The following is a 25074-nucleotide window of genomic DNA, read 5'->3' as shown; positions in this document are numbered from 1 at the left end:
GGGGGCAGGAGAAGAAGGGGACGACCAAGGATAAGATGGCTGGATGGCATCACTGACTCGATGGATGTGAGTTTGAGTAAACTCCGGGAGTTGGTGATGGACAGGGAGGCCTGGCGTGCTGTGATTCATGGGGTCGCAAAGACTCGGACATGACTGAGCGACTGAACTGAACTGAGCAAGATTAGAAGCCACATCAATAGAAAATAACAAACTATCCCAATATAAAATATATGTGCATATTGTATTATCATATACTTAGTATATGGTGGGGGGGCTTCCAGGTGATGCAGTGATAAAGAATCTGCCTGCCAATGTAGGAGATACAAGAAATGTGGGTTTGATCCCTGCGTTGGGAAGATGCCCTGGAGTAGGAAATGGCAACCCACTCCAGTATTCTTGCCTGAAAAATCCCATGGACAGAGGAGACTGATGGGCTGTATGTAACCCATGGGGTCACAAAGAGTTGGACATGACTGAGGGACTAACAAACATTCAAAGCCTGAGCAAATGTGCACATCATTACAGACTATGGGGAATGAGAGCTTAGTTTCCATAGTTTTTTATTAGCTAATTAACAAGTTGTAAGAGTAAGTTTTTCTTATATCACAATATCCAGAAGTTTAAACAAAGGTTGACAGTGGATTTTCCAACTGCATAATTACTAGTAGCTCATTTGGATTTATTTACAAGAGATGTCAGATGTTTTGTCTGTTTATGCTATTACTTATCATGGACATAAAAATATGTCCATATAAGACTTTCCCTATACAAACATCCTTGTGCCCAGGCACCCTCTAGTCTCTTCTGTCTGAACTCCCAGATGCAAAGAGCTCCTCCCTTAACATCTGCAACAGAGGAAATTTTTAATACTCCCGGACTCTCACCACCCAGGACACCACCTCTACACAAAATGTTCCACTAGGAGAATCTTCATTTTTCAAATATTTTCCATTCTGATTATTGATCCCAATAAGATATTTCTGATATAAGTAAAACAGATATACTCCCTGATTTTCAGATTATAAAACAGATTCAGAAAGACTAAGGAACTACCCCTCATATCCACTAGTTCTTTGGTAGTAGATAACAGAGGAATAACTCCTGAGCCCTGACTCAGAGGCTCCGTGTCCTTTTACTGGAAAACAAGCCACAGGAAAGCTTCAGGCAGCATAATCACTTAAGAGGTAAAGGTGAAATAATGATCAGCCTCAGGCTGTCCCTTCCTGAAGAGGCTCCTGAAGTACTTCGGGGCCATCTCTCCTCTGAGGACTAGGAGTCTCATCACCTCCCTGTCTTTGCTCTCCATTGGGCACACTTGCTCCTAGCAGTTGTATAGCCTGGAAGCAGTCTCACCTCGATTTTGTGTTGTCTGAAGCTCATCCCCTAGCACATCCTCTTCTCCTCCATAGGTACGGATGGGTGAGCGGGCATAGGAATGCTTTTGAATCAGGCTCTCCACACTTTCCCTAGGTTAGAGAATGACACATGGTGAGTAAACCAAAAAGTTAAGTAATCAGAGGAGAGGAGTCTTAAAAATGATTTACTAGTCAGTAAAACCATTTTCTCAGTCAAAAACCCACCACTTCAGAGGCAGACAACATTCAAAACATGCACATTTCATTGTAGATGGCTCAGAAATACAACCTCAACATATAAATATAAGAAACTTTGTATTTGCTTCTCATAAATACAAAGAAACAAGTAGGACAGGATAGGGACAGTCCCCCGAAAATCTACAAAATTAGGGGCAAATGTGAACAAGAAGTTATAAAACATAACCATAGGAATATAGAGATTAAGGACATTAAAAAAAAATAATAATGAATTTACCACAAGGAGCTGCAGTCCTGTGACTTTATCAGCTAATGAACACAAAATACTCACCTGATACGAATGGCATTAATTGAACATCTGATGAAATAGTGGCCCATAGTTCAAAATATCATTAGTCATACAAAGACTCTGTGTTTACTAATAAAACCAGTAAGTGCATAGCGTATATGACAATTGCTGAGTCACTTACTCAAGGTCTTAATTCACTATAATATTAGAGCATGACTGTCTTTCTGGGTAACTTGGGTCATTAAGAAAAAAGTCAATTGAGATGTGCAAACTTTAATAAAATGACAACTGTAATATTCAAGCTGATTAATCTAATCTGATTAATCTAATTCAAGCTTTTAATCTAAGCCATGTGTCATACTGTTACTATTTAAAATGAATTTAGGAAAGAGTTATTTTCACATGAGAAAAGAACTTGCTTCAGATGCCCTGGAAGACATCTTCTCTTTGTAAAGTCATAAAGGCTTGATCATCAGTGGGCTGAAATCATGGATGATGTATTTCTAAGGTGTATTCCACTGCCCATCCTAGGCATTTAGACTGCTCTCTCTCAGCATTTAAGTTCAAAAACAGAGTATAGTATCTGCCTCTCTAAAAATGCCCTAATATAAAATTATTTAAACCTTTTTCACATACACCCAAGAAAAATTGTTTAACACAATAAATTGTGGCTGTGTGAAATATTTTGCTTCTCTATAAGAAGTATATTCATTTTTTCCTTGGAAAATCACTGGTATCATTACTTATTCTCATCTCTAAGAGGGAGAAAAAAAAAGGATTTTATTGAAGTGATTTATTTGTGTCAGGCCTGGAAGTGAACTGAAAGCAATGGCAGTTCTTATATAAAGGATGGCATAATTAAATTATTGCCTTTTAAGTGATTGAAAACAGTGGTGCAAATCAGGGCCATCTCTTCGAAGATGTTACAAAGAATAGACAGCCCGTGTTGTTTACTTTATGTCTAATCCCTGTTTCCAGTAGGATGAAAAGTGCAAAGAATTTGTTTAGCCTGGAAGACTATTGTGAGGATTTCTAGACTACTGTGCTCTGAAAAATAAGGGATGACTCATTTAATGAATTAAGTGATTTAGGTATTACAAGCTAGGACACTGCCTTGTAATGCTCAGTTCTGTTATATCCCAAGCAAGAGACAGTAGTTACTTTGGATTTTAATAGATAAATAAAATGAGTAACATTATTGAAGGTTGAATTTTAAATATCTAACACTAACTTATTTTTCCTGGCAAAAAGAATACATCATTATCTTAGGTATCTTTAAGAGATCTCTTCTGACTAATACATAAGCATTAATTCCAGTAATAATATACATGTGAGAGATACAATCATAGCCAGAATGTAGGCAAGATAATAGGACAGCTTCAGTTATTATGTTGATTCTGCAAAAATGCTCCAGAAATACTGGAAGTCATCTGAACTATTTGTTCAAACTCCAGATAAGCAAAACCAACACACTCTCATCAGTATTGTGACTGCCCTTCCTCTGTCTCTGAAACTTCAGTACAAATTTCTTAATGCTCAAAAAGCAAAGTCTTCCCTTTCCTTCACACTCTTCTTTGCACCTCTGCTATACCTAATATATTCCTCTTTAAATGCATTTACTAGGTGGATGGCAATTATGTGTTTGCATGATCATCTCTACCACTACACTGCTGGCCTCTGATTGAGGGAGAGAACAATGCTTTACCTAGGCAGTGGCTCTCAAACTTTAGTGTTTCATGATCTGTTTATGTCCCCCCAACTCTTGTGGAAATCTTAATCCCCACTGTGATGATTTGAGGATGTGCATTCTTTAGTAGACAATTAGGTCTTAAGGCTGAAGCCCTCATGATGGGATTAGTACCCTTATAAGAAGAGAAAGGAGAGTTTGCTTTAGCTTTCTTTTCCTCAGCCATGTGAGGACACAGTGAGAAGATAGCTGTCTATGAACCAGAAAGCAGGTCTTCATGAAAAACTGAAGTCTGCCAGCTCATTGATCTTAGACTCCCCAGCTTCCAATACTGTGAGAAATAAATGTCTGTTGTTTAAATCACTCACAGTCTATGGCATTTTTGCTATAGTAGCCCAACCAGACTAAGATAGTGTCCATCAAAATTACCCAGAGGGCTGGCCAAAACACAGATTTTTGAATCCCACCCTTGAGTTTTTGATTTAGTAAGTCCAAAGTGTGGCCTGAGAATATGATTCCCAGTGTGTTTTCAGGTAACACTGATGCTGCTGACATGGAGGTCACACTTGGAGAACCATCACCCTAGTGCAGTAGTTACTGGAACCTGCTTAGCTCAGGTCCTACTCCTGCCACTTGTTTTGTGTGCCTCTGGGCAAATCACTTCACTTCTCTGTGGCTCCATTTTCTCATCCGCAACATGAGGATATTAGGTCTTAGAATTATTATTAATTCTAATGGGAGGGAGGGGACATGGGTGTGCCTATGGCTGATTCTTACTGATGTATGACAGAAAACCACAAAATTCTGTAAAGCAATTATCTTTCAATTAAAAAATTTAAAAAAATCTCACTAGGATTATGTGATACAGGCTTTAGACATTAGTCATCCTTGTTACTCATTTCACTTTTGTTAAGTAGTGCAGGTAATTCATTTTCTATTCACTGGAAACTTCTTGCAAATTATCTTTTACCTGTGTGGGTTGTAACAGAGATGTGAAGGACTTGGTATATTTAATTAAGTCAATACTAGACTGAACTCAAAGAAAAACAAAATAATATAACTTAAAAAAAAGATTGAATGAGTTAAACACACAGTTTATATTTGCATTTGGCATATAATAAGTGCAGAGTAAATGTTTATAGGTAACAAAGTTTTGATACTATTAAGTATCAAAATCATATTCCTAAAGCTGGCTACATAATCATAATCATTTTAAATTAAATTGAGACTTCTAGTTGCTATAACATGCTATACTTCATTTAAACCATCCTATAATATATATGTCACAGAAAATTAAGGAAAAATTAAATGTTATTTCAGTTTACATTCTAACTTTCTCTCTTTCTAAATATAGACCTGGAAAAAAGCTGCATTCAGGGATAAAATGTCAGATTCATTAAAATAAAATCTAATTTATAGGAAACAAAATATTTAAAGTTATCCTTGCTCATCAGTTTTCTCATGTTTATATCATGTCTTACTGAGCCTTTATAAATAAGTGCTTGTCACAATATTTTTCTAAAGATTTATGCAGATAATGTTATAAATTACCATTAGATAATATATCAATATTTGTTGCTTCCACAAAGTACTTAATAAATGAAAACTTTAGATAATAGAATTGGAGATGTATTATAAATCACTAATTTTAATTTGAGAACAGAAATACACACAATATATTTTGGAAAAACAAAGTAACTCTAATCTTTTTAAAAGCTCTTTCAGATTTTAGTTTATTTTTATTTATTTGACTTAATCTTACTAATTTTTCTTTTCAATAGTAATCTGCATTTCTGGTTTTATATCATTATTAGCAACTTAAGTAAACTGTACCATTGTGGGGGAAAAAATAGTTCCCTAAGTCTAACCTTTGTGACTAGAACAAAGGTCCCAAGCAAAGTACAGATTATGCAGCCTCTAAAAATAAACTTTAGTAAATTGTGAGGCAGGGAACAAATATCCTTCGTACAGATAGAAAGACACAAGCAAGAAAAAAAGGGGGATAAATTATGACCATGAATCAACTGTGAATAACTCTGGTACTCTATCAAATTCACTGGTTTGTTTGACACTGTTTTGTAATATAAATGTTTCCTCTTAGATGCTGTGAATAAATAAGTAACATTTTAAATGCAGGAACATAGCTTGCTAGTTAAAAGAGTTTTGTTATAACTGTTTATCATTCTGTTAAAAGTCATCCCTTCCTTTTTGTGGTTATTGTCATCAGACTATTTCAATTTATTACATTAATAGATTTTATTTAAAAGCAGGCTTTAACCTGGTTACCAAACAAAATAACTTTCATTTTATACATACAGTCTCTTACACTAACTCTGTCTTCATTGGAGATGATGTAAAAGAAGTTTCTCTAATAAGAATCTGTGTAATCAGATTCCTTATCTGCATCTGGTCTCTGCCTTCTCCCATTAAATGAAGGTATGGCAGGGAAATGGGGGGCTGGATAGATGATCTCTAAGATCTACTATGGCTCTAACAATTTATGAACCTACAAATATATAAACAGAAGTAAAAATTTTCAAGAGTCATTTTGAAAAAGTCCAGTCCTAGCTGCAAAGAACTCTGAGCTCTAACCCCAAATCTTGTACTGACGAATTGTGTGATCTGGCACGTCACGCTCTAGGTCCCACTTGCCTCATTGCTATAATGACAGGGAAACCAAAAATAGTTAAAAATCTTTTTGTGGTTCTTTTTGTCTTTAGTGTAGATTCTACCAGAGTGTTTTTGTTTTGTATGTTTTTGTTTGGGTAGTCATACCACCAACCTAATGATACACATTTAAGTTCATGTTTTATTGTATTTTTAATTTTTTTGAATTTAAAAAAGCATAATTTTCTTATATGGCTATTTAATAAATAATTTACATGATTTCAAGACAAATCTCGGAGAAGGCAATGGCACCCCACTCCCGTACTCTTGCCTGGAAAATCCCATGGACAGAGGAGCCTGGTGGCTGCAGTCCACGGGGTCGCTGAGAGTTGGACACGACTGAGTGGCTTCCCTTTCACTTTTCACTTTCATGCATTGGAGAAGGAAATGGCAACCCACTCCAGTGTTCTTGCCTGGAGAATCCCAGGGATGGGGGAGCCTGGTGGGCTGCTGTCTATGGGGTCGCACAGAGTCAGACACGACTGAAACGACTTAGCAGCAGCAAGACAAATCTAGAGCACATGGCGTATTCAAAGGCAAAAAAAAAAAAAAAACACTCCAATAGAATCTACACTAAGGACAAAAATAGCCATAAAAAGATTTTTAACTATTTTTAGTTGTCACATTGTTGGAGCTATCTAGACATACATGTTCTGAGATTGCTATACTTCTATATGATGTGGGAAAAAGCGAAGGAGCAATGACAGAATATTCTATCATAATTCCTGGTGTCACTGAGAACTAGAGGCTCAGCATGAATGAAAAGAGATACAGGTGTAAGGTCAGAGAGGTTCAGTAGAAACCTTATCATTCTGAATAGAAGTGGAAAGGATTAGTATGAACTCAAGTAGGATTTTACCTTTAAGGTACATGTAGGTATACACACACGTACCCTTCGTGTGAGAACGGAGTCTGTCTGGGGAGAGGAGGATTCTGAAAGGTGGAGACTCACATTTGACTTATTTAAAGTTTGAGCACTGGATTTTTACACATTTAAAATATCATTATTTTTCCATTTTATAATGCAAGTTTGGGAAACATTGGGAAAAGTATTTTCTACTTCCTTAATAATAAACTGGATTGTGTTTTAGAAGCTTTTCTAACACTTACTTTCCCAAATGCCTTTTATACTGTTTTCTAAAGGCCCTGCAAGTTTCTAGTACTCTGAAAGAGAAAAAAAATTACAACCTATTTTTCAATTATTCATAATTTCGGAGGCACAAGACAGAAGATATATAAAAGTGGCATAGATATTAAAATTTATAGATAATTTTTAAAAGTATTCATCTCCAGGTTGTTACTTTGTCATCCTGCTCTGCTGTCTGTCTGCTGGCTTGCACTACAGGTGCTAATATGACCCTAAGAACATGTCTCAAAAACTACCACTGTAAAGACAGGAAGGATAAAGTATTGGCAGAGATCAGATCTCACCAGCTTTGTCAATTAGCATCACCACATGGGCCTCAAAATGAAATTCTGAGTTTCTTCATTTTAAATATCATTCTAAGAAGGTAAAATTTCTGGGTAGGAGTTTTCCTTGCTGCCATCATTTCCACACACCCTTAAAGCTCTAAGCCTGGGATCAGCAAATTTTCTCTGTAAAGGCCAGATGGGAAATATGTTAAGCTTTGTAGGCCTTAGGATCTCTGCCATAGATACTCAGCTCTGTCATTGTAGCCTGAAAGCAACCACATATACATAAATTGAAAAATGTGATTGTCCTTTAATAAAAATTTATAAACAATGAATTTTAATTTTATATTATTACATATCACAAAATGTTATTTTTATAACTTTTTCACCCATTTAAAATGTAAAGACCATTCTTAGCTTGAGGGCTATACCAAACAGGTGGTAGACAATAGGGTTTTTCCAACCCCTGCTCTAAGCTATTTACCAGATTAGAGATGGGCCCCACTTACCCCACAGAGCTCTTATGAAAACTTCACTGCCTCAAAAACTCCACAAGCCAGCTTAGAGCTATGTTAGAACCAACACTACTTTCTTTCTGGCACCAGAAGTCCTTATCTCCTGTGAACCTCTTTAGCAGATCTGCCAAAAAATAATTGATGCTCCATTGCCTGATATAGATAAAACTATAGATTTTCAGAATATCAAATTTGCAACCTTGTTTCCAGAAGTCTTCTTCTTTGGCTAAACTAATAGAGAGTATTTGAGCTCTGAGCAAAAGGACCTGATTCCTACTGGGCTTGTGTCCAAATTTCATGTGTTTGAAAGTTTTGTTCAATGCCAGGGAGTTTTAAACATATTTTATAGAGACTCTCAGTATGAATCCTGAACGACTAAGGTGAGATAAGCGTATATATTTAATTCTCTGGCCCCGTGACTTGACTGAGAAAACACGGTGGGGTACCAGCTGCAAACTGACATTTTAGTCACAGGAAAGGGCATGAAGGGAGCATTAAACAGCGTGGGTTCATTGCTCTATACGGAGGAAGGGGATCTGGGGGAGTGAGGGCGCAGTGGGGAAGAAATGAAAAGCCCTCTGCCAGAGCTTAACCTGAACCCCACCTTGGAGCAGCAGAGATCAATGATAGAGGCAGGTCTTTGAGCAGCTGATGAGAAGCAGACTCTCACACTGCTGGAGGCTTTGAGGAGGAATCCCACACCAGCACACTCTCAGCTGCACACACCGTGGCTTTGGTACACTGAAAGGTGTGGGGCCAGTGACCACCATGGGCTCTGGAAAAGGGCCATGAGGTTGCTTTGTTGGGCATGGAGAGGGAGCTGCTGATTTCTGGCTGCTGAGGCAGACAGGGTAATTTAATCAAAGTTAATGTAAGGTTAAAACTCCCTTTTCCAAGGCTATCTCCTCCTACCTGCAACAACTTCCTAACCTGAACAGAATAATTATATTTCCACATGGGCATACTCACGATAAATTTAAATTATTACCTCTTTTTCAGTCTGCACCTGAAAGATTTCATAGATTCACATGGTTTTATTCACAATTAATCTCAGCTCCTAACACTAAACAGATACTCCATTCTATATATGAGCTAGAGAAAGATAAGTGGACATTACAAAAATACTCTGCAATGCAAAAGGAGAAAACTAATTTTAAAAAATGTAACAAGCAATCTCTTTTGAAACTGCCTTGTTCCAAGAAACAGAGAGAAGCATTTTAAGTCTCTAACTGTACTTTCAAGTTTTTAGTGAGATTTAAGAACACCCTGTATTGATAAAGCAGGGACTAGCAGACATGAAAAGGAAAGAGTTTGGAAATGTAAAAGTATACTTGAAAAATGACAATATAGTAATTACCACATTTTAAAAGAACTCAATAAGGAGAGCAAACAAAATACCTGATGCCGTGGAAAACAGACTCAACAAATTAGAAGATTCATATAAGAAATCCTTCCAGTATCAGAGTAAACAGTTAAAAAGATAAAAATTATCAAACAATAGATAAGAGAAGTAGAGAATTGATGTAACATATATATAATAGGAATTTTAGTATGTCTGAATAGAGCAGACAGATTAGAAGCCAGAAGAGGAGAAAAAAAATTTTCTTGAGATGAGCAACAACTTGATTTTTCAAATTGAAGGGCTCAATTATATTGTAAATACAAATGAAAAAAAAATCTACGGCTAAACAAATACTGGTACAATTTCTGAATTTCAAAGAAAACTTTCTAAAAGCATATTTTATCAGACAGAAAAAAAAAGGCAATTTTCTCACAATGGAAAGACAGTGGGTTTAGCATCAGCTTTACCCTATCTACAGTATTTAAAAACTAGACAACAAAGAAAGGTTGAAAGAGTTCTGAGGAGAAAAACTGTGACCCTAGTCAGGTTTATAATAATGGCAACAGATCCTCTCAGATATATAGAAACTAATAAAGAGAATAACCCATATATCCTTCCTCAACCAATTACTCAACATTTATCAACAGCTGAGAATAGTCTGAACACAATTTCAGTAATGAGTGCAACAGAAGTGAACATTAAACGATGAAATGAATAGGACTAGAATTAAATTTAAATGATTTCAGTTGATGGATTTCTGATCCTTACATTAACATTAAGAAAAGGAATTTAAAGAGAAGATTAAGAAGATACATGAATAAGAAGCTGGATTTTAAGTCCCAGATAATTTAAAACAAAACTATAGGTTGAGGGAGGGGCACTACAAGGAAATAATCACATAAATAAATATCTCCAGTATTCTGGCCTGGAGAATTCCATGGATTCTACAGTCCATGGGGTCACAAAGAGTTGGACATGACTTTCACTTTCACTTCACTTTCAAATATCTCCTATTTTACAAGAAAAGAAAATATATAGTTTCATTCCTAACAATAACATAGAAATATAAATTTTACAATTAAGTCTTTCAGAATTTAAAAGCATATTTAAAAGAAATATAATGAATAAGAGAAAGGACTTTGGTTTCAGACAAACCAACCTGGGTGTGAGGCTCAGCTGTCACAAATTACATTATGTGAATTTGCATAAAGTATTAATCTCTTTAAGCTTCAGCTGACTAGGAATGATAATCATTCTTTATTATAAGTATAACTGAAATAAAATGTGTCAACTATATAGCCCACTGCCTGTAACACGTGGTGACTATGGAATGCTAACCATAATAAAGAGGGGGAAGACTTGATAAATTCAACAAAAGACAGGAAGAGAAAATAAAAGGTAAAATGAATAGCTGAACTTAACAAAGAGCAGAAACAGTTACAAAGAAACAAAACCAAATATATCAGCAGTTGTAATACTTGGAGATAGACAAAATTTTTCTGTTAAAACACAAAGACCTTCAGACAAATTTTTTAAAATACAGATATTCTATATGACATTTTACAAAAATATGTATCATTATTTACTCAACAAATATTTGAGTGTTTACTATGTACCAGGCACTATTCTAGGTTCTGGGGATATAGTAAGAATCAAAAGGCAAAGCACAGGACCAATCAGATATAGGGGCTGCATATCTGAGCGTAAAGGCCCTAAATGGGGCTGAGATGGACCTGGCTACGTGAAAAAAAACAAGCAAGACAAAGGTAGATGAGTTCAGAAAGATAACTGGGAGGGTCGGGATCAGACTCTATGGAACCTTCCAGGCCTTGTCTGGACTTTGGGTTTACAGTGAACGGGAAGATGAGTCACTGGAGAGTTCTGAGCAAGACTGATGTGATCTGATTCACTTTTTTTCTTAAACGATCATTCTGATTGGTGAACTGAAAGCTGACTTAAGAGCAGTAAGAATGGACATAGAAAAATCAACAGAAAATTAACAATCTAGGAAACAGATGATCGTGTCCTAGATAAGAGTGGTAGCAGCAGGAATGGTAAGAAGTAGTTGGACTTCTCTGGATATAGTTTGAAAAAGTAGTCAACTGTTTGTAGAAGTGAAAGTCGCTCAGTTGTGTCTGACTGTTTGCGACCCCATGGATTATACAGTCCATGGAATTCTCCAGACCAGAATACTGGAGTGAGTAACCTTTCCTTTCTCCAGGGGATCTTTCCAACCCAGGGATCAAACCCAGGTCTCCCACATTGCAGGCAGATTCTTTACCAGCTGAGCCACAAGGGAAAGTGAGAGAAAAAGACAAGCCAGGAAGGGTGACCCCCAGTCTTTTGGCTGAGCAATGGGAAGGATGCAGCTGAGAAGGGAACTGGAAGAGAAGCACAGATGTAGAAGGGTGTGATTGGGCATCCTGTCATAGATGTGTGAAACTTAAGGCACCCTTAAGGGAGAGGGAAGAAGAAAAGAGACAGCCAGAGCTTTGACTCTAGAGAAACCAGAACCAGAGATGTAAATTTGATAGAAGTCAGCATACAATGGCATTTAAAGGCAGGAAACTAACTGCTCATATCACTCAGGAAGGGGATGTGGACTGAGAAGAGAAGAAGTCCATGGACTAAGGCCTGGACCATATTACTATCTTACAGATAGAGGACAAGGAGAAGAACCAAGACGTGGATGGAGAAAGAATGGCCAGTGGAGTAGAATAAAAACCAGAGATTGTGAGAGGTCTTGGAAGCAAAGAGGAAAAGGGAGAGGATAAATGGCAATGTCAAACCCCTGTAACAGGTGAAACAGGACTGAGATGTGATCACTGAGTGTAGCAGTAGGGAGTTTACTGGTGACCTGGACATGGGTGGACTGGTGGAAGAGTACATGGAACTCTAAAAGACAGGGTAGAGGAGACAAAGGGAAGAGAAGAGCTGAGAAGAAAATGCACAGAACTCTTTTTAAGGAGCTTCACTATAAGAAGGAGTAGAAAACTGGGAGAATCAGTAACTCAAGAGACACATGGCATCAAGAGGAGGCTGTTTTTTACTTGACGAAAGAAATGTCAAGATATTTGTTTAATGATGCAAGAGAAGAGGGGTCTCTTGCTGTTAGCACAAAGATTTTTAAAAATTAAAAGACAAATAAAACCAACAAATGTTAAGGTATAGCAATATAAGGTTAGACAAAGCAGAACTCAAGGCAGGCATTAAATGGGATGGAAGTAAACGCATATCTGACTGATAAACTATGGAACAAACCAAAAAAGTAGTTAAAGGTAGTTAATTCACCCCAAGAATTCCCCAGATGAATTTATGCACGAGATTGTAAAGGACCACTTCTTTGGATTTAAACTGATCAAACAATAAAAAGCAGGAAGGTATTTCAGACTAACAGAAACCTGATACTAAAAGCTGACAAAGAAGGAAGAAGAAACAAAATGTATCTCTATTATGAAGACTGATACAAAAAGTCTTAAGTGTTAGTAAAATATGGGTAAATTAAATTCAGCAATGCATTACAAGAAAAACAGAATCCAGATAGGATGTATTCCAGAAATACAAGGATGGAAAGATGGTTCACCACAGACAATATGACTAGAGTTAATCCTATTTTATTTACAGTAGAAAAATAATTAAAATTGTCTCCATGCATGTTAAAAGAGCATTTAAATTCAGTAACATTCAGAATAGCAAAAAGTTCTTAATTTAGGCATGGAAAGGTATTACTTCAATATGATAAAGCATATCAATCCAAAACCAAACGCCAATGAAAACCATATATAATGATAAAAAACTAGAGGCATTACTAAATAAGTCAAGAACAAGAGAAAAATGCTGACTATCACAATTACATTTAATAGTGTTCTGGAAACTTTAGTCAATGTAATATAACAAGAGAAAGACATTGTAAAAAGCATGAATATTAGAAAGAAAAAGATAAAATTGTCATTTTTGCAGTTGATATGGAGATCTAAGTGGAAAACTCAAGAGACTAAAAAGAAAAATTATTAAAACTAATGTTTTTTCAGTTCAGTAAAATGGCAGGATGCCAATGACATATAGGAATCAGTAACTTTTTATAGACTAGAAAATTCTATTTTCAAAAGTAAGCCACCCCTAAAATAACCTTCTAGTACATGCAAGACAACAGAAAGCTATCATGAGCCATATATGTAATTTTAAATAGTCTAGTTGTCAAAGTTTTAAAAAGCAGATGAGATTAATTTTAGTAATTTATTTAACCCAGTATATCTGCAAAATATTATTTCAGCATAATATCAATATCCTAAAACTATTGTTGATATATTTTCCATCTTTTTTCACAATAAATCCTGAAAATCAGTGTCAGGTTTTTGTTTTTGGTTTTTTTTTGGAACTTATAGTACTTCTCAATATGGAATAGCCACATTTCTTCACTAACCATCTGTGGCCATTGGCTATTAAACTGGACAATGTAATTCTAATAAACCTAGCTATGTGCCTGAAAAAAATGTGTAGGACTTACAGACTTGAAAATACCCTAACTTCTAAAGAACATAAGAAGTTTCAGTAAAAAGACAAACATATGATGTATTCCTAGAAGTCTCAGTACTGTAAAGACATAATTTTTCTCCCCAAAATCATTATACAAGTTCAACACAAGCCCAATCAAAATTCCAATGACTTTTTTTTTAGAAGACTGGACAAGATGATTCCAAACACTGGAAGTATAAATGTCAAACAGTATCAAGAAAATTTGAAAATGACAAGTAAAAAGACCTGGAGTTTGTCATATCAGATACCTGACTCCTCTTTTTTCCTGTTGCCTGGTAATGTCTATTCCACTTTCTCTGTCAGTATCCAGTACTATATATTTTCTAACGTATTCCTTTCCCACTTACTCTATTTGTACAAAACAAAAACAAAAAGCCTAACAGAAGAAACTTAATTTTGAACATTTAAATATCTTCATATCTTTAAATATCTTCATCTGTCCTTTCTCAGAAGTAGTACCATGCTTCCCCTACTATCTTTCTTTCACTTAGAAAGTGTCCCTTCACTCCCCCAAAAGAAAAAGAAAGCACCAACTGACAGACTATCTGTAAGTTATATTTACTATATGGCACTAGCAGGAAATTCTCTCCGTGAACTGCTGCTAAGTCGCTTCAGTTGTGTCCGACTCTATGTGACCCCAGAGACGGCAGCCCACCAGGCTCCCCCGTCCCTGGGACTCTCCAGGCAAGAACACTGGAGTGGGTTGCCATTTCCTTCCCCAGTGCATGAAAGTGAAAAGTGAAAGGGAAGTCGCTCGGTCGTGTCCGACTCTTCGCGACCCCATGAACTGCAGCCTACCAGGCTCCATCCATGGGATTTTCCAGGCAAGAGTACTGGAGTGGGGTGCCATTGCCTTCTCCACCTTGAACTAAATAGCTATAAATCAGATCATACTGAGAAACTCTTTTGGACTTTTGATTTGCTTCTTAGCTGTCCACTGTAGGTATATGTACAAACCATCTAATGAAAATACCTTCTGCTTTTGTTAATGACACTAGTTTTCTTTTACAAATGAGGGTGATGTTGTCCCTGGGAGTAAGGCTACATGTTAAGAATGTGGCACATTCAGGGATCTCACTAGAACTTCATAAAATGAGAGTGAGAAAATCAGAATGGCTTTTAGAGTATCTACAAAGCTTGTGCAGATGTGGAAGGAATAATACTGAGAGTTTGCAGGTATAAGGCATATAGATCCAGTCCTAAAGGCATTTTTTGTTTGGGTATCCCATACAGTAGATGTAAATCTGGGACAGGAAACTTGAAATCATTAAGGTCACATATTTATAACACCATATTCAATTAGGTTAGAAAAGTGCAATTTCTGTCATCATGTCATAAAAAAATGTGTTTTTCTCTCAGATCTCTTATTTTACAAAAGCTCTCTATATTGTTACAAATAGGGCTGTTTTCAATCAGTTACAAGGGGCAATTCAATTACTAGATGGTTTAGTGCAGTAACTGACTCCAGACTAATTTAATTTCTTTAGGTCTCCAAAGATCAATTGATCTGATTTGTTCCATCCCCAAAGGCTGTTTAGGAAAAATTCAGACTTAAATACCTGGAAATGAAATCCAAAACCTTGGCCAATTTCACACTACTTAGGTCATCTTGCAAACTTGCAGCTAGTCTCATAAGATGCTCTTTTAGCCCTCAGACCACAGAAAGCGTCTAAGTTTCATGTACATGTGAGTGTTCCCGACATCAGGATGTTTACTCAGTTAAGTGGAAAATGTGGCTGCATGCATTATCAAGTCCGTCACTCTAAATGGCAGTCAGTCTGGGTACTTGTCTCTCAAAAACATAAGTAAAATGTAAGGGGCTCTCTTTATTCTAGAAGTATTTTATTAAGATTATTGAAAGTAACTTGGATGGAGTAAAACTATGCTCATCTCAATTCAGTTCAGTTCAGTCATCAGTCATGTCTGATTCATTGCAACACCATGGACTGCAGTATACCAGGGTTACCTGTCCATCACCAACTCCCAGAATTTATTCAAACTCATGTCCATTGAGTTGGTGATGCCATCCAACCATCTCATCCTCTGTCATCCCCTTCTCCTCCTGCCTTCAATCTTTCCCAGAATCATAGTCCTTTCAAATGAGTCAACTCTGCATCAGGTGGCCAAAGTATTGGAGTTTCAGCTTCAACATCAGTCCTTCCAGTGAATATTCAGGACTGATTTCCTTTAGGATGGACTGGTTGGATCTCCTTCAGTCCAAGGGACTCTCAAGAGTCTTCTCCAACACCACAGTTCAAAAGCATCAATTCTTCAGGGCTCAGCTTTCTTTATAGTCCAACTCTCACATCCAGACATGACTACTGGAAAAACCAAACCTTTGACTAGACAGACCTTGTTTGGCAAAGTAATGTCTCTGGTTTTTAATATGCTGTCTAGGTTGGCCATAACTTTTCTTCCAAGGAGCAAGCATCTTTTAATTTCCTGGCTGCAGTCACCATCTGCAGTGATTTTGGAGCCCCCCAAAAATATAGCCTTGTCACTGTTTCCATTGTTTCCCCATCTATTTGCCATGAAGGGATGGGACCAGATGCCATGATCTTTGTTTTCTGAATGTTGAGTTTTAAGCCAGCTTTTCACTCTCCTCTTTCACTTTCATCAAGAGGCTTTTCAGTTCCTCTTCACTTTCTGCCATAAGGGTGGTGTCATCTGCACATCCGAGGTTATTGATATTTCTCCTGGCAATCTTGATTTCAGTTTATGCTTCATCCAGTCCAGCGTTTCTCATGATGTACTCTGCATACAAGTTAAATAAGCAGAGTGACAATATACAGCCTTGACATACTTCTTTCCCAATCTGGAACCAGTCTGTTGTTGCATGTCCAGTTCTAACTGTTGCTTCTTGACCTGCATACAGATTTCTCAGGAGGCAGGTCAGGTGGTCTGGTATTCCAATCTCTTTCTCAATTTTCCACAGTTTGTTGTGATCCACACAGTCAAATGCTTTGGCATAGTTAATAAAGCAGAAGTAGATGTTTTTCTGGAACTCTCTTGCTTTTTCGATGAGCCAAGAGATGTTGGCAATTTAATCTCTGCTTTAATCCTCTGCTTCTCTAACTCCAGCTTGAACATCTGGAATTTCATGGTTCACGTACTATTGAAGCCTGGCTTGGAGAATTTTAAGCATTACTTTCCTAGCATGTAAGATGAGTGAAATTATGTGGTAGTTTGAGCATTCTTTGGCATTGCCTTTCTTTGGGATTGGAATGAAAACTGACCTTTTCCAGTCCTGTGGCCACTGCTGAGTTTTCCAAATTTGCAGGCATATTGAGTGCAGCACTTTCACAGAATCATCTTTTAGGATTTCAAGTAGCTCAACTGGAATCCCATCACCTCCACTAACTTTGTTCATGGTGATGTTTCCTAAGGTCCACTTGACTTTGCTTTCCAGGATGTTGGCCTCTAGGTGAGTAATCACATCATTGTGATTATCTGGGTCATGAAGATCTTTTTTGTATAGTCTTCTGTGTATTCTTGCCACCTCTTATATCTTTTGCTTCTGTTAGGTTCATACCATTTCTGTCCTTTATTGTGCCCATTTTTGCATGAAATATTCAGTTGGTGTCTCAAATTTTCTTGAAGAGATTTCTAGTCTTTCCCATTCTATTGTTTTCCTCTATTTCTTTGCACTGATGACTGAGGAAGGCTTTCTTATCTCTAGTTGCTATTCTTTGGAACTCTGCATTCAAATGGGTATATCTTTCCTTTTCCTCTTTGCCTTTTGTTTCTCTTCTTTTCACAGCTACTTGTAAGGCCTCCTCAGACAACCATTTTGTCTTTTTGCATTTCTTTTTCTTGGGGATGGTCTTGATCACCGCCTCCTGTGCAGTGTCACAAACCCCCATCCATAATTCCTCAGGCACTCTATCAGAGCCAATCCCTTGGATATATTTCTCACTTCCACTGTATAGTCATAAGGGATTTGATTTAGGTCATACCTGAATGGCCTAGTGGTTTTCCCTACTTTCTTCAATTTCAATATGAATTTGGCAATAAGGTGTTCATGATCTGAGTCAAAGTCAGCTCCCAGTCTTGTTTTTGCTGACTGTATAGTGCTTCTCCATCTTTGCCTGCAAAGTATATAATCAGTCTGATTTTGGTATTGACGATCTGGTCATTTCCATGTATAGAGTCTTCCCTTGTGTTGTTGGAGAGGGTTTTGCTATGACCAGTGCATTCTCTTGACAAAACTCTATTAGCCTTTGCCCTGCTTCATTCTGTACTTCAAGGCCAAATTTGCCTGTTATTCCAGGTATTTCTTGACTCCCTACTTTTGCATTACAGTCTCCTATAATGAAAAGGACACCTTTTTTGGAGTGTTAGTTCTCAAAGGTCTTGTAGGTCTTCATAGAACCATTCAACTTTTTCATCATTACTAGTTGGGGTATAGACTTGGATTCCTGTGATAATGAATGATTTGCCTTGGAAATGAACAGAGACCATCCTGTCGTTTTTGAGATTGCAGCCAAGTACTGCATTTTGGACTCTTTTGTTGACTATGATGGCTACTCCATTTCTTCTAAGAGATTCTTGCCCACAGTAGTAGATATAATGGTCATCTGAGTTAAATTCACCCATTCCAGTCCATTTTAGTTTGCTGATTCCTAAAATGTCAACGTTCACTCTTGCCATCTCCTGTTTGACCACTTCCAATTTGCCTTGATTCACAGACCTAACATTCCAGGTTCCTATGCAATATTGCTCTTTATAGCATTGGACTTTACTTCCATCAGCAGTCACATCCACAAATGGGTGTTGTTTTTGCTTTGGCTCCATCTCTTCATTCATTCTGGAGTTATTTCTCCACTGATTTCCAGTAGCGTATTGGGCACCTACTGACCTGGGGAGTTCATCTTTCAGTGTCCTATATTTTTGCCTTTTCATATTGTTCATGGGGTTCTCAAGGCAAGAATACTGAAATGGTTTGCCATTCCCTTCTCCCATGGACCATGTTTTGTCAGAACTCTCCACCATGATCCATCCATCTTGGGTGGCCCTAAATGGCATGGCTCATAGTTTCATTGAGTTACACAAGGCTGTGGTCCATGTGATCAGATTGATTAGTTTTCTGTGACTATAGTTTTCAGTCTGTCTGCCCTCTGATGGAGAAGGATAAGAGGCTTATGGAAGCTTCCTGATGGGTGAGACTGACTGAGGGGGAAACTGGGTCTTGTTCTGATGGGCAGGGCCATGCTCAGTAAACCTTTAATCCAATTTTCTGTTGATGGGCAGGGCTGTGTTCCCTCCCTGTTGTTTGACCTGAGGCCAAACTATGATGGAGGTAATGAAGATAATGGTGACCTCCTTTAAAAGTTCCCATGCAGGCACTGCTACAGGCAGTGCCCCCAAGCCTGCAGCAGGCCACTGCCGACTCACGCCTCTGCCAGATGCTCATCTAGTAAAATATAATTATTCTACATTTTCAGATTTTGAAAGTGCTTTCATAAGTGTCATCTTACATGGTCCTCATAATAAAGTGAGCAGTGTTATGTTCTCCATTTTCTACATGAGGAAACAGGGTAACTTCTGAGGATCACTTAGAAGTGATCTAACTTAGCTTACTTACTTACTTAAGATCTTACTTAAGTGATCTACTTAACTTAGGTAACTTCTCTAGGATTACTCAGCCAGGGAAAGGCAGAGCAGGGACTCTAACCCATGGCTTTGTCTTCATATACCATGCTCAACCCCTGACCTGAAACAGAAGATATGAGGCACCCTATAAAAACACATCACTACTGACCCACTGAACCACTGTCTTCATTTTTGCCTGATACCTGATTAGAAAGGAGAAAAAATTCACCTAGTATAATCCCACTTGCATAAATCCAGTGTGAATCAGTGCCTTTGGCACTCTAGAAACAGGAGATGAGAGAGATAACACCTAAATGGAAGTAGCCTTTTTAAAACACCTCCTGGTGGCTCAGATGGTAAAGTATCTGCCTACAATGTGGGAGACCCAGATTTGATCCCTGGGTTGGGAAGATTCCCCTGGAGAAGGAAATGGCAACCCACTCTTTGTCTGGAATATCCCATGGACAGAGGAGCCTGGTAGGCTACAGTCCATGGGGTCACAAAAAGTCTTTGTAAATGTGGATTGATATCTTCATTACCTCCATCATAGTTTGGCCTCAGATTGATTATAAAATCTGATGATTTAATTATAAAATGGTGACTATTTTATAATTTAAATTTGCAAAGACAGTAGAATTTAAATGTGTACACCAAAAACAAAACAAAACAGAACAGAGTAAGTACAGAAGGTTGCATAGTACACTTAGGGGTACAAATAATCAGTTAGGTTGAAAAAAATCTTTTCTTTGGAAAAAACCTTTTTTTACATTCATATTGGGCAACTATGCATCTCAATATAGTCATTACTGATCACATAAACAGTCTCACACTGTGTGAACCATTTTAATTAAAAATTAGGGTAAATTACAGGCATATGATTGTCACTTGCCTTAAAGGTCCTGATATCCAATAGCTTTCCTATTAAATATAAGCATTCTACACTCTAGATAAAATATGCACCTTGATTTAAACTGCCTTTTTTTGCTTCAGAATTCCAAGCTACCTTTATAGTCTTTATGTTAGCAAATATATCCACTTCAGAAGGCAAAGGCTATTAAGATTCTATTTTCTCTGTGGATTGCCACTTAAGACATGAAGCTTAATATCAAGAGGACTGAGTCTTTGATAACGATTTTTTGCAGTTGAATTAATATCCTGTTCAAAGAAACCACTTCACTCAGAAATGGAGAATAGAATAGATTCAGCTGCAGCAGCTGTCAGAACTTCAGCAGTTGCATATCTGTAGGGTTTATAACTGGAAGTGAAGGTGGGGCAGAGAATGGGAGACTCTACAGAGTATTGGAGACGATATACAGTAAAGTTATGTCTCTTTGGTGTTGCAAGGAGTGTGCTCTTACAAACTAGTGCTTTTCTTTATCTTATCTGGGCGAAAAAGTAAACAGAAAATTCTCATTACCTCTCAATGTCCGTGAGCCTGGAGGAGTCCCGGAATCCTTTGGCAAAAGGGTTACTATCTATTTTCAGCTTGGTTATCTGGAAAGGGAAGATGAGTAACAAAACAGTGTCATGTCTGTGGTCAAGGAAACAAAATCAGAAATAAAAAATTGTTCATTTTCCATCATAGCACCCCAAGAATGTCTAAGAATATCTTAATGTCACTCGGTATTGTGATAAAGGTTGAAATTGCTAAAGAAATTCACAAATTTGGGTGAATTGGTCAGAGAAGGCATCAAGGAAAAGGAAGTATTTGAGGACAGAGTATCTGTTCCTAAAACAGGCTGGAAGTCAATAAATAGAGACAATTAGAAATGGGGGCCTTTTATGAACAGTGTGCCTGATGTGAGAAGTATTTAAGAGTAGTGAAAGGCTAGAGCTGGACTAGGGAATGAGGAAACTGTCCAAAATTGGACAATACTCGCCAGCATTGGTGGGTAATGGGGAATAAAAACAAGAATGTTGCCTCATGCCGACGTGACAGCCTCATTTGTTAATACCATGGGCACCTATACCACAATAGATACCCCAATAATAGCTTCATGTTCAATACTGTACTGAAAAATATGACATAAATACATGATATAAAGTTTTCAGCATATAAATTTGTCCCATTCCTCTTTCCATCTGACTAAATTAGAATCAAATTAATGGGTCTCCTGTTACCCTCCCATAGAATGTTACTTATAGACTCTATGCTTATATGGAAAAAAGCATTTCAAAAAATATTCTTATTTCCTAATAAGAATCATAGTCTGATTCTTATTAGGAAAGTCTGAAGTATTAAGTATCTATGCTGTGCTAGCCATAATTCCCACGGTACACAATATTAATGTAGAAAGATCCATTAAAACATATGCACTTCATGTTTCAGGAAAAATATATTAGGTACAAAGAAAATAAGTAAATAAAGGAAATACTAATTAAAAGATACTTGACTTGGAAAATTCCTGAGTATTAGGGCTAAAAGGCATGGAGGAGAATGTAGGACACAACTAGTTAGTATCTGAGTTAGAACCACAGACACCTTTAAAGAGAATCATAGCTCATTTGTGTCCAAATGAGAGCCCACATTCATCTTTGGAAAGAGAGAGAAATACACACACAATAGTCTTAACCTGAAAAAAAAAGTTAAGAGATTGAGGGAGGCATGCCTTCCTCTTTCAAAGTAAATAGTAAACACAATTAAAAACAGAACAACAATCAACAACAGTTTGAAATATTGTTTTGCCAATACTTTTCCTTTGATCAGAATGTATCTACTATTCACTTTAAACCATTAACACCTGAAGAATTGCTTTATTCATTACAAAAGAAAATCATTGTTTTTCTTTCTCAAGTTTTCTCAGTATGCGCTAATCAATGTGCAAACTACAAAAAGCTATATGCGCCACTCAGAATAGAACTTCCCACACTGTCCTGGCCAGAGAGGCGCTACTTCTCGATCATTAATACTGGCAAGTTGTAAGATTGATTCTTTGATATTAGTTTTTTTTTCTTATACAAGTTATTTATTTATTTTGATTTTCTAGCATATTTTATTTATTTATTTATTTAAATTTTATTTTTAAGGACACTTGGCAGTACCTCAGAAGTTCTTATTTTTAGCCTATGACATTTAGAGCAGCCAAAAATAAAATTGCTAATTTCCTTTTTAGCTTAGTTAATGGAAAATGGTAAACAGTGAAGAAAATAACCTAGATAAGTAAGAAACCTGTTGTTAATGGACAGCAACAGGACTTTAAGTTGAAAGAAATATACAGGAACTGCTGAGGTTGTCCCTAATGTATGGCCATCAGTAGTTTGTAGAGAACCTCTCTCACACTCAGCCACCTCTTTAATTAAGGGCATGGATTTCTAAAGGGTGAAGTCTATTTTAACCATTCTTTTCAGACTAGGATTTAGTACTGAAGGGCAATTTTCAGGGCAAAGGCAAAATATTTTGTTTGAAATAAATTATAAACATCTTATAAAGCCCAAGCAATCAATATATTCTAGGATTATAAATTATCAACAAGATTTTTGAATCCTCAAAGACAGGATTTTTTTGTCTCTTTCTACTGAATAATTATAAATGAAAATATTTCAGATTTCTAAATTGCTTTATAGATCATGAAAACACTTTCAAAATAATTCATCAACAAGACTGAGAACATGCAGTCCCTAAAATCCCATGAACAGGCAAAGTGATACACAGCTGACCAGAACTGGAAGTCATTTAAGTGTTACTAAAGAGGGTAACGGAGAAGGCAATGGCAACCCACTCCAGTACTCTTGCCTGGCAAATCCCATGGACAGAGGAGCCTGGTGGGCTACAGTCCATGGGGTCGCTAGGAGTCGGACATGGCTGAGCGACTTCACTTTCATTTTTCACTTTCATGCATTGGAGAAGGAAATGGCAACCCACTGCAGTATTCTTGCCTGGAGAATCCCAGGGACGGGGGAGCCTGGCTGCTGTCTCTGGGGTCGCACAGAGTCAGACACGACTGAAGCGACTTAGCAGCAGCAGCAGCAGCAAAGAGGGTGGCACCACATCCACTGCAGTGTTAGTGACGTTAGGGGTGAACCAAACCTAAAATTTTCCAACTGAAACTGTGAGGTACATGAATAAAGTTAAGGCTCCTTTCAAGTTTAGTTCCTACAAACTCATTTATAAGATTAAAAAGTGCATGGATTTGCCAGTGGATAAAATTTTCTGAAGACAGAGGCAAATAATATCTGATGGAGAAACAATTTTCAACAAAGTCCTTATGCAACCATCCCTCTAAAATGTGAACCAGCTCAGGAATTCCCTGGCAGTCCAGTGGGTAGGATTCAGTGCTTTCACAGCCAGGTCCTGGGTTCAGTCTGTGGTCAGGGAACTAAGATCATGCAAGCCGTGCAGGGCAGCAATAAATAAATGAAATACAATTTTAAAAAATGTGAACCACATCAAGCTTTCTTTGAGTCTTCATAAACTAAAAGAATATAAAATATTATCCATATAATAACTAAAGACCTTCTATCCACTTTGTCCCTGAAAAGGATTTTGAGAATTGCATTTGTTGTTATTTGTATTTCCAAAAGGTAAAGACTATTAGCTTAGAATGTGATGATTGTGGAGTTACTATAGAGAGTAAATACTTTCAGTGTGTGTTGTCAGCTAATGTGTCACCATATCTAGTATCACCACTATAACTTTGAATGAGAAGTAAATCCAATTCAACACAGGTTTTCAGATTTCTTTGGAATTTTCTTTCATTTATTAGAATTTTTCTCTTTCCAGTATCTTTACAGTCTTTCTTTCATCATCCCCAAGAGTATCAATGGTAACTTTTCTACTTTATATTTGGATATAATTTCAAACTGTAGCTTCAAGAATAGTATATACAGCTAGATTTACCAATTGGTTCAGCAGTGATTTAACTTTAGTGTGCTAGTTAGAGAAGCATCTCAGGACATTAACCCAGTATTTACTTTCTCTATGGGCCATATTACCTAATTCCTGTTATCTAATAATTACTTTTGAAAGTTAGAGGATAAAAGCTGAATAGATTTCTTACTACAATTGTTTGGGGGCCCTGAACTAACCACTACAGTCTTGAACAGGCTTTATGAAGTCCTGATTAGCAACACAGGATCTGTGGGTTAAACTTCTTAATGAGCTCACTGCAGTATCACTAGACTCAATCTATCGAGGTGCCAACAATAAGTTCCCCAGAAATGGCTGTTGAACTTTGCTTCAAAAACAAGCAGTCAGAAATATGATTTCATGTTTACCAGTTATTGACTAAGTGAAAATTCTTTTTAAGTTTATATAAAAAGCATTTCATTCTGTTTTCTATTTTCAGAAAAAGAAATTTTTAAATAGCAAAGTTTTAGCATTCTAGTTAATCATACATTTTTAAAAGTTTAGGCACAGATTTTATTCCATAGATATTTAAATAAAAACCAGTAGCTAACAGAAATTCATTTTTGCAGATATAGTTTTACATCCCTTTGTGAAATTTGGGAGAACTGAAAAAGTTATACATTTGAGAGCTGAT

The 25074-nt window shown here is 37.0% G+C and overlaps 1 protein-coding gene across 1 annotated transcript in view; it reads right to left on the bottom strand.

The window, feature by feature from the left end:
- Window positions 1-25074, bottom strand: part of TBX20 (T-box transcription factor 20) — a 46066-nt gene that overhangs the window by 3108 nt on the left and 17884 nt on the right. Inside the window, exons 6-7 of the mRNA XM_068973319.1 lie at window positions 21012-21088; window positions 1354-1466 (exon numbers count right to left, since the gene is read on the bottom strand). Coding sequence (XP_068829420.1) covers window positions 1354-1466; window positions 21012-21088 — 190 coding nt within the window. The remainder of the gene's footprint in view (window positions 1-1353; window positions 1467-21011; window positions 21089-25074) is intronic.

The sequence above is a fragment of the Capricornis sumatraensis genome, chromosome 5 (genome assembly GCF_032405125.1).
Source record: "Capricornis sumatraensis isolate serow.1 chromosome 5, serow.2, whole genome shotgun sequence".
Lineage (NCBI taxonomy): Eukaryota > Metazoa > Chordata > Mammalia > Artiodactyla > Bovidae > Capricornis > Capricornis sumatraensis.
This window is presented reverse-complemented; position numbering and strand designations above follow the sequence as displayed.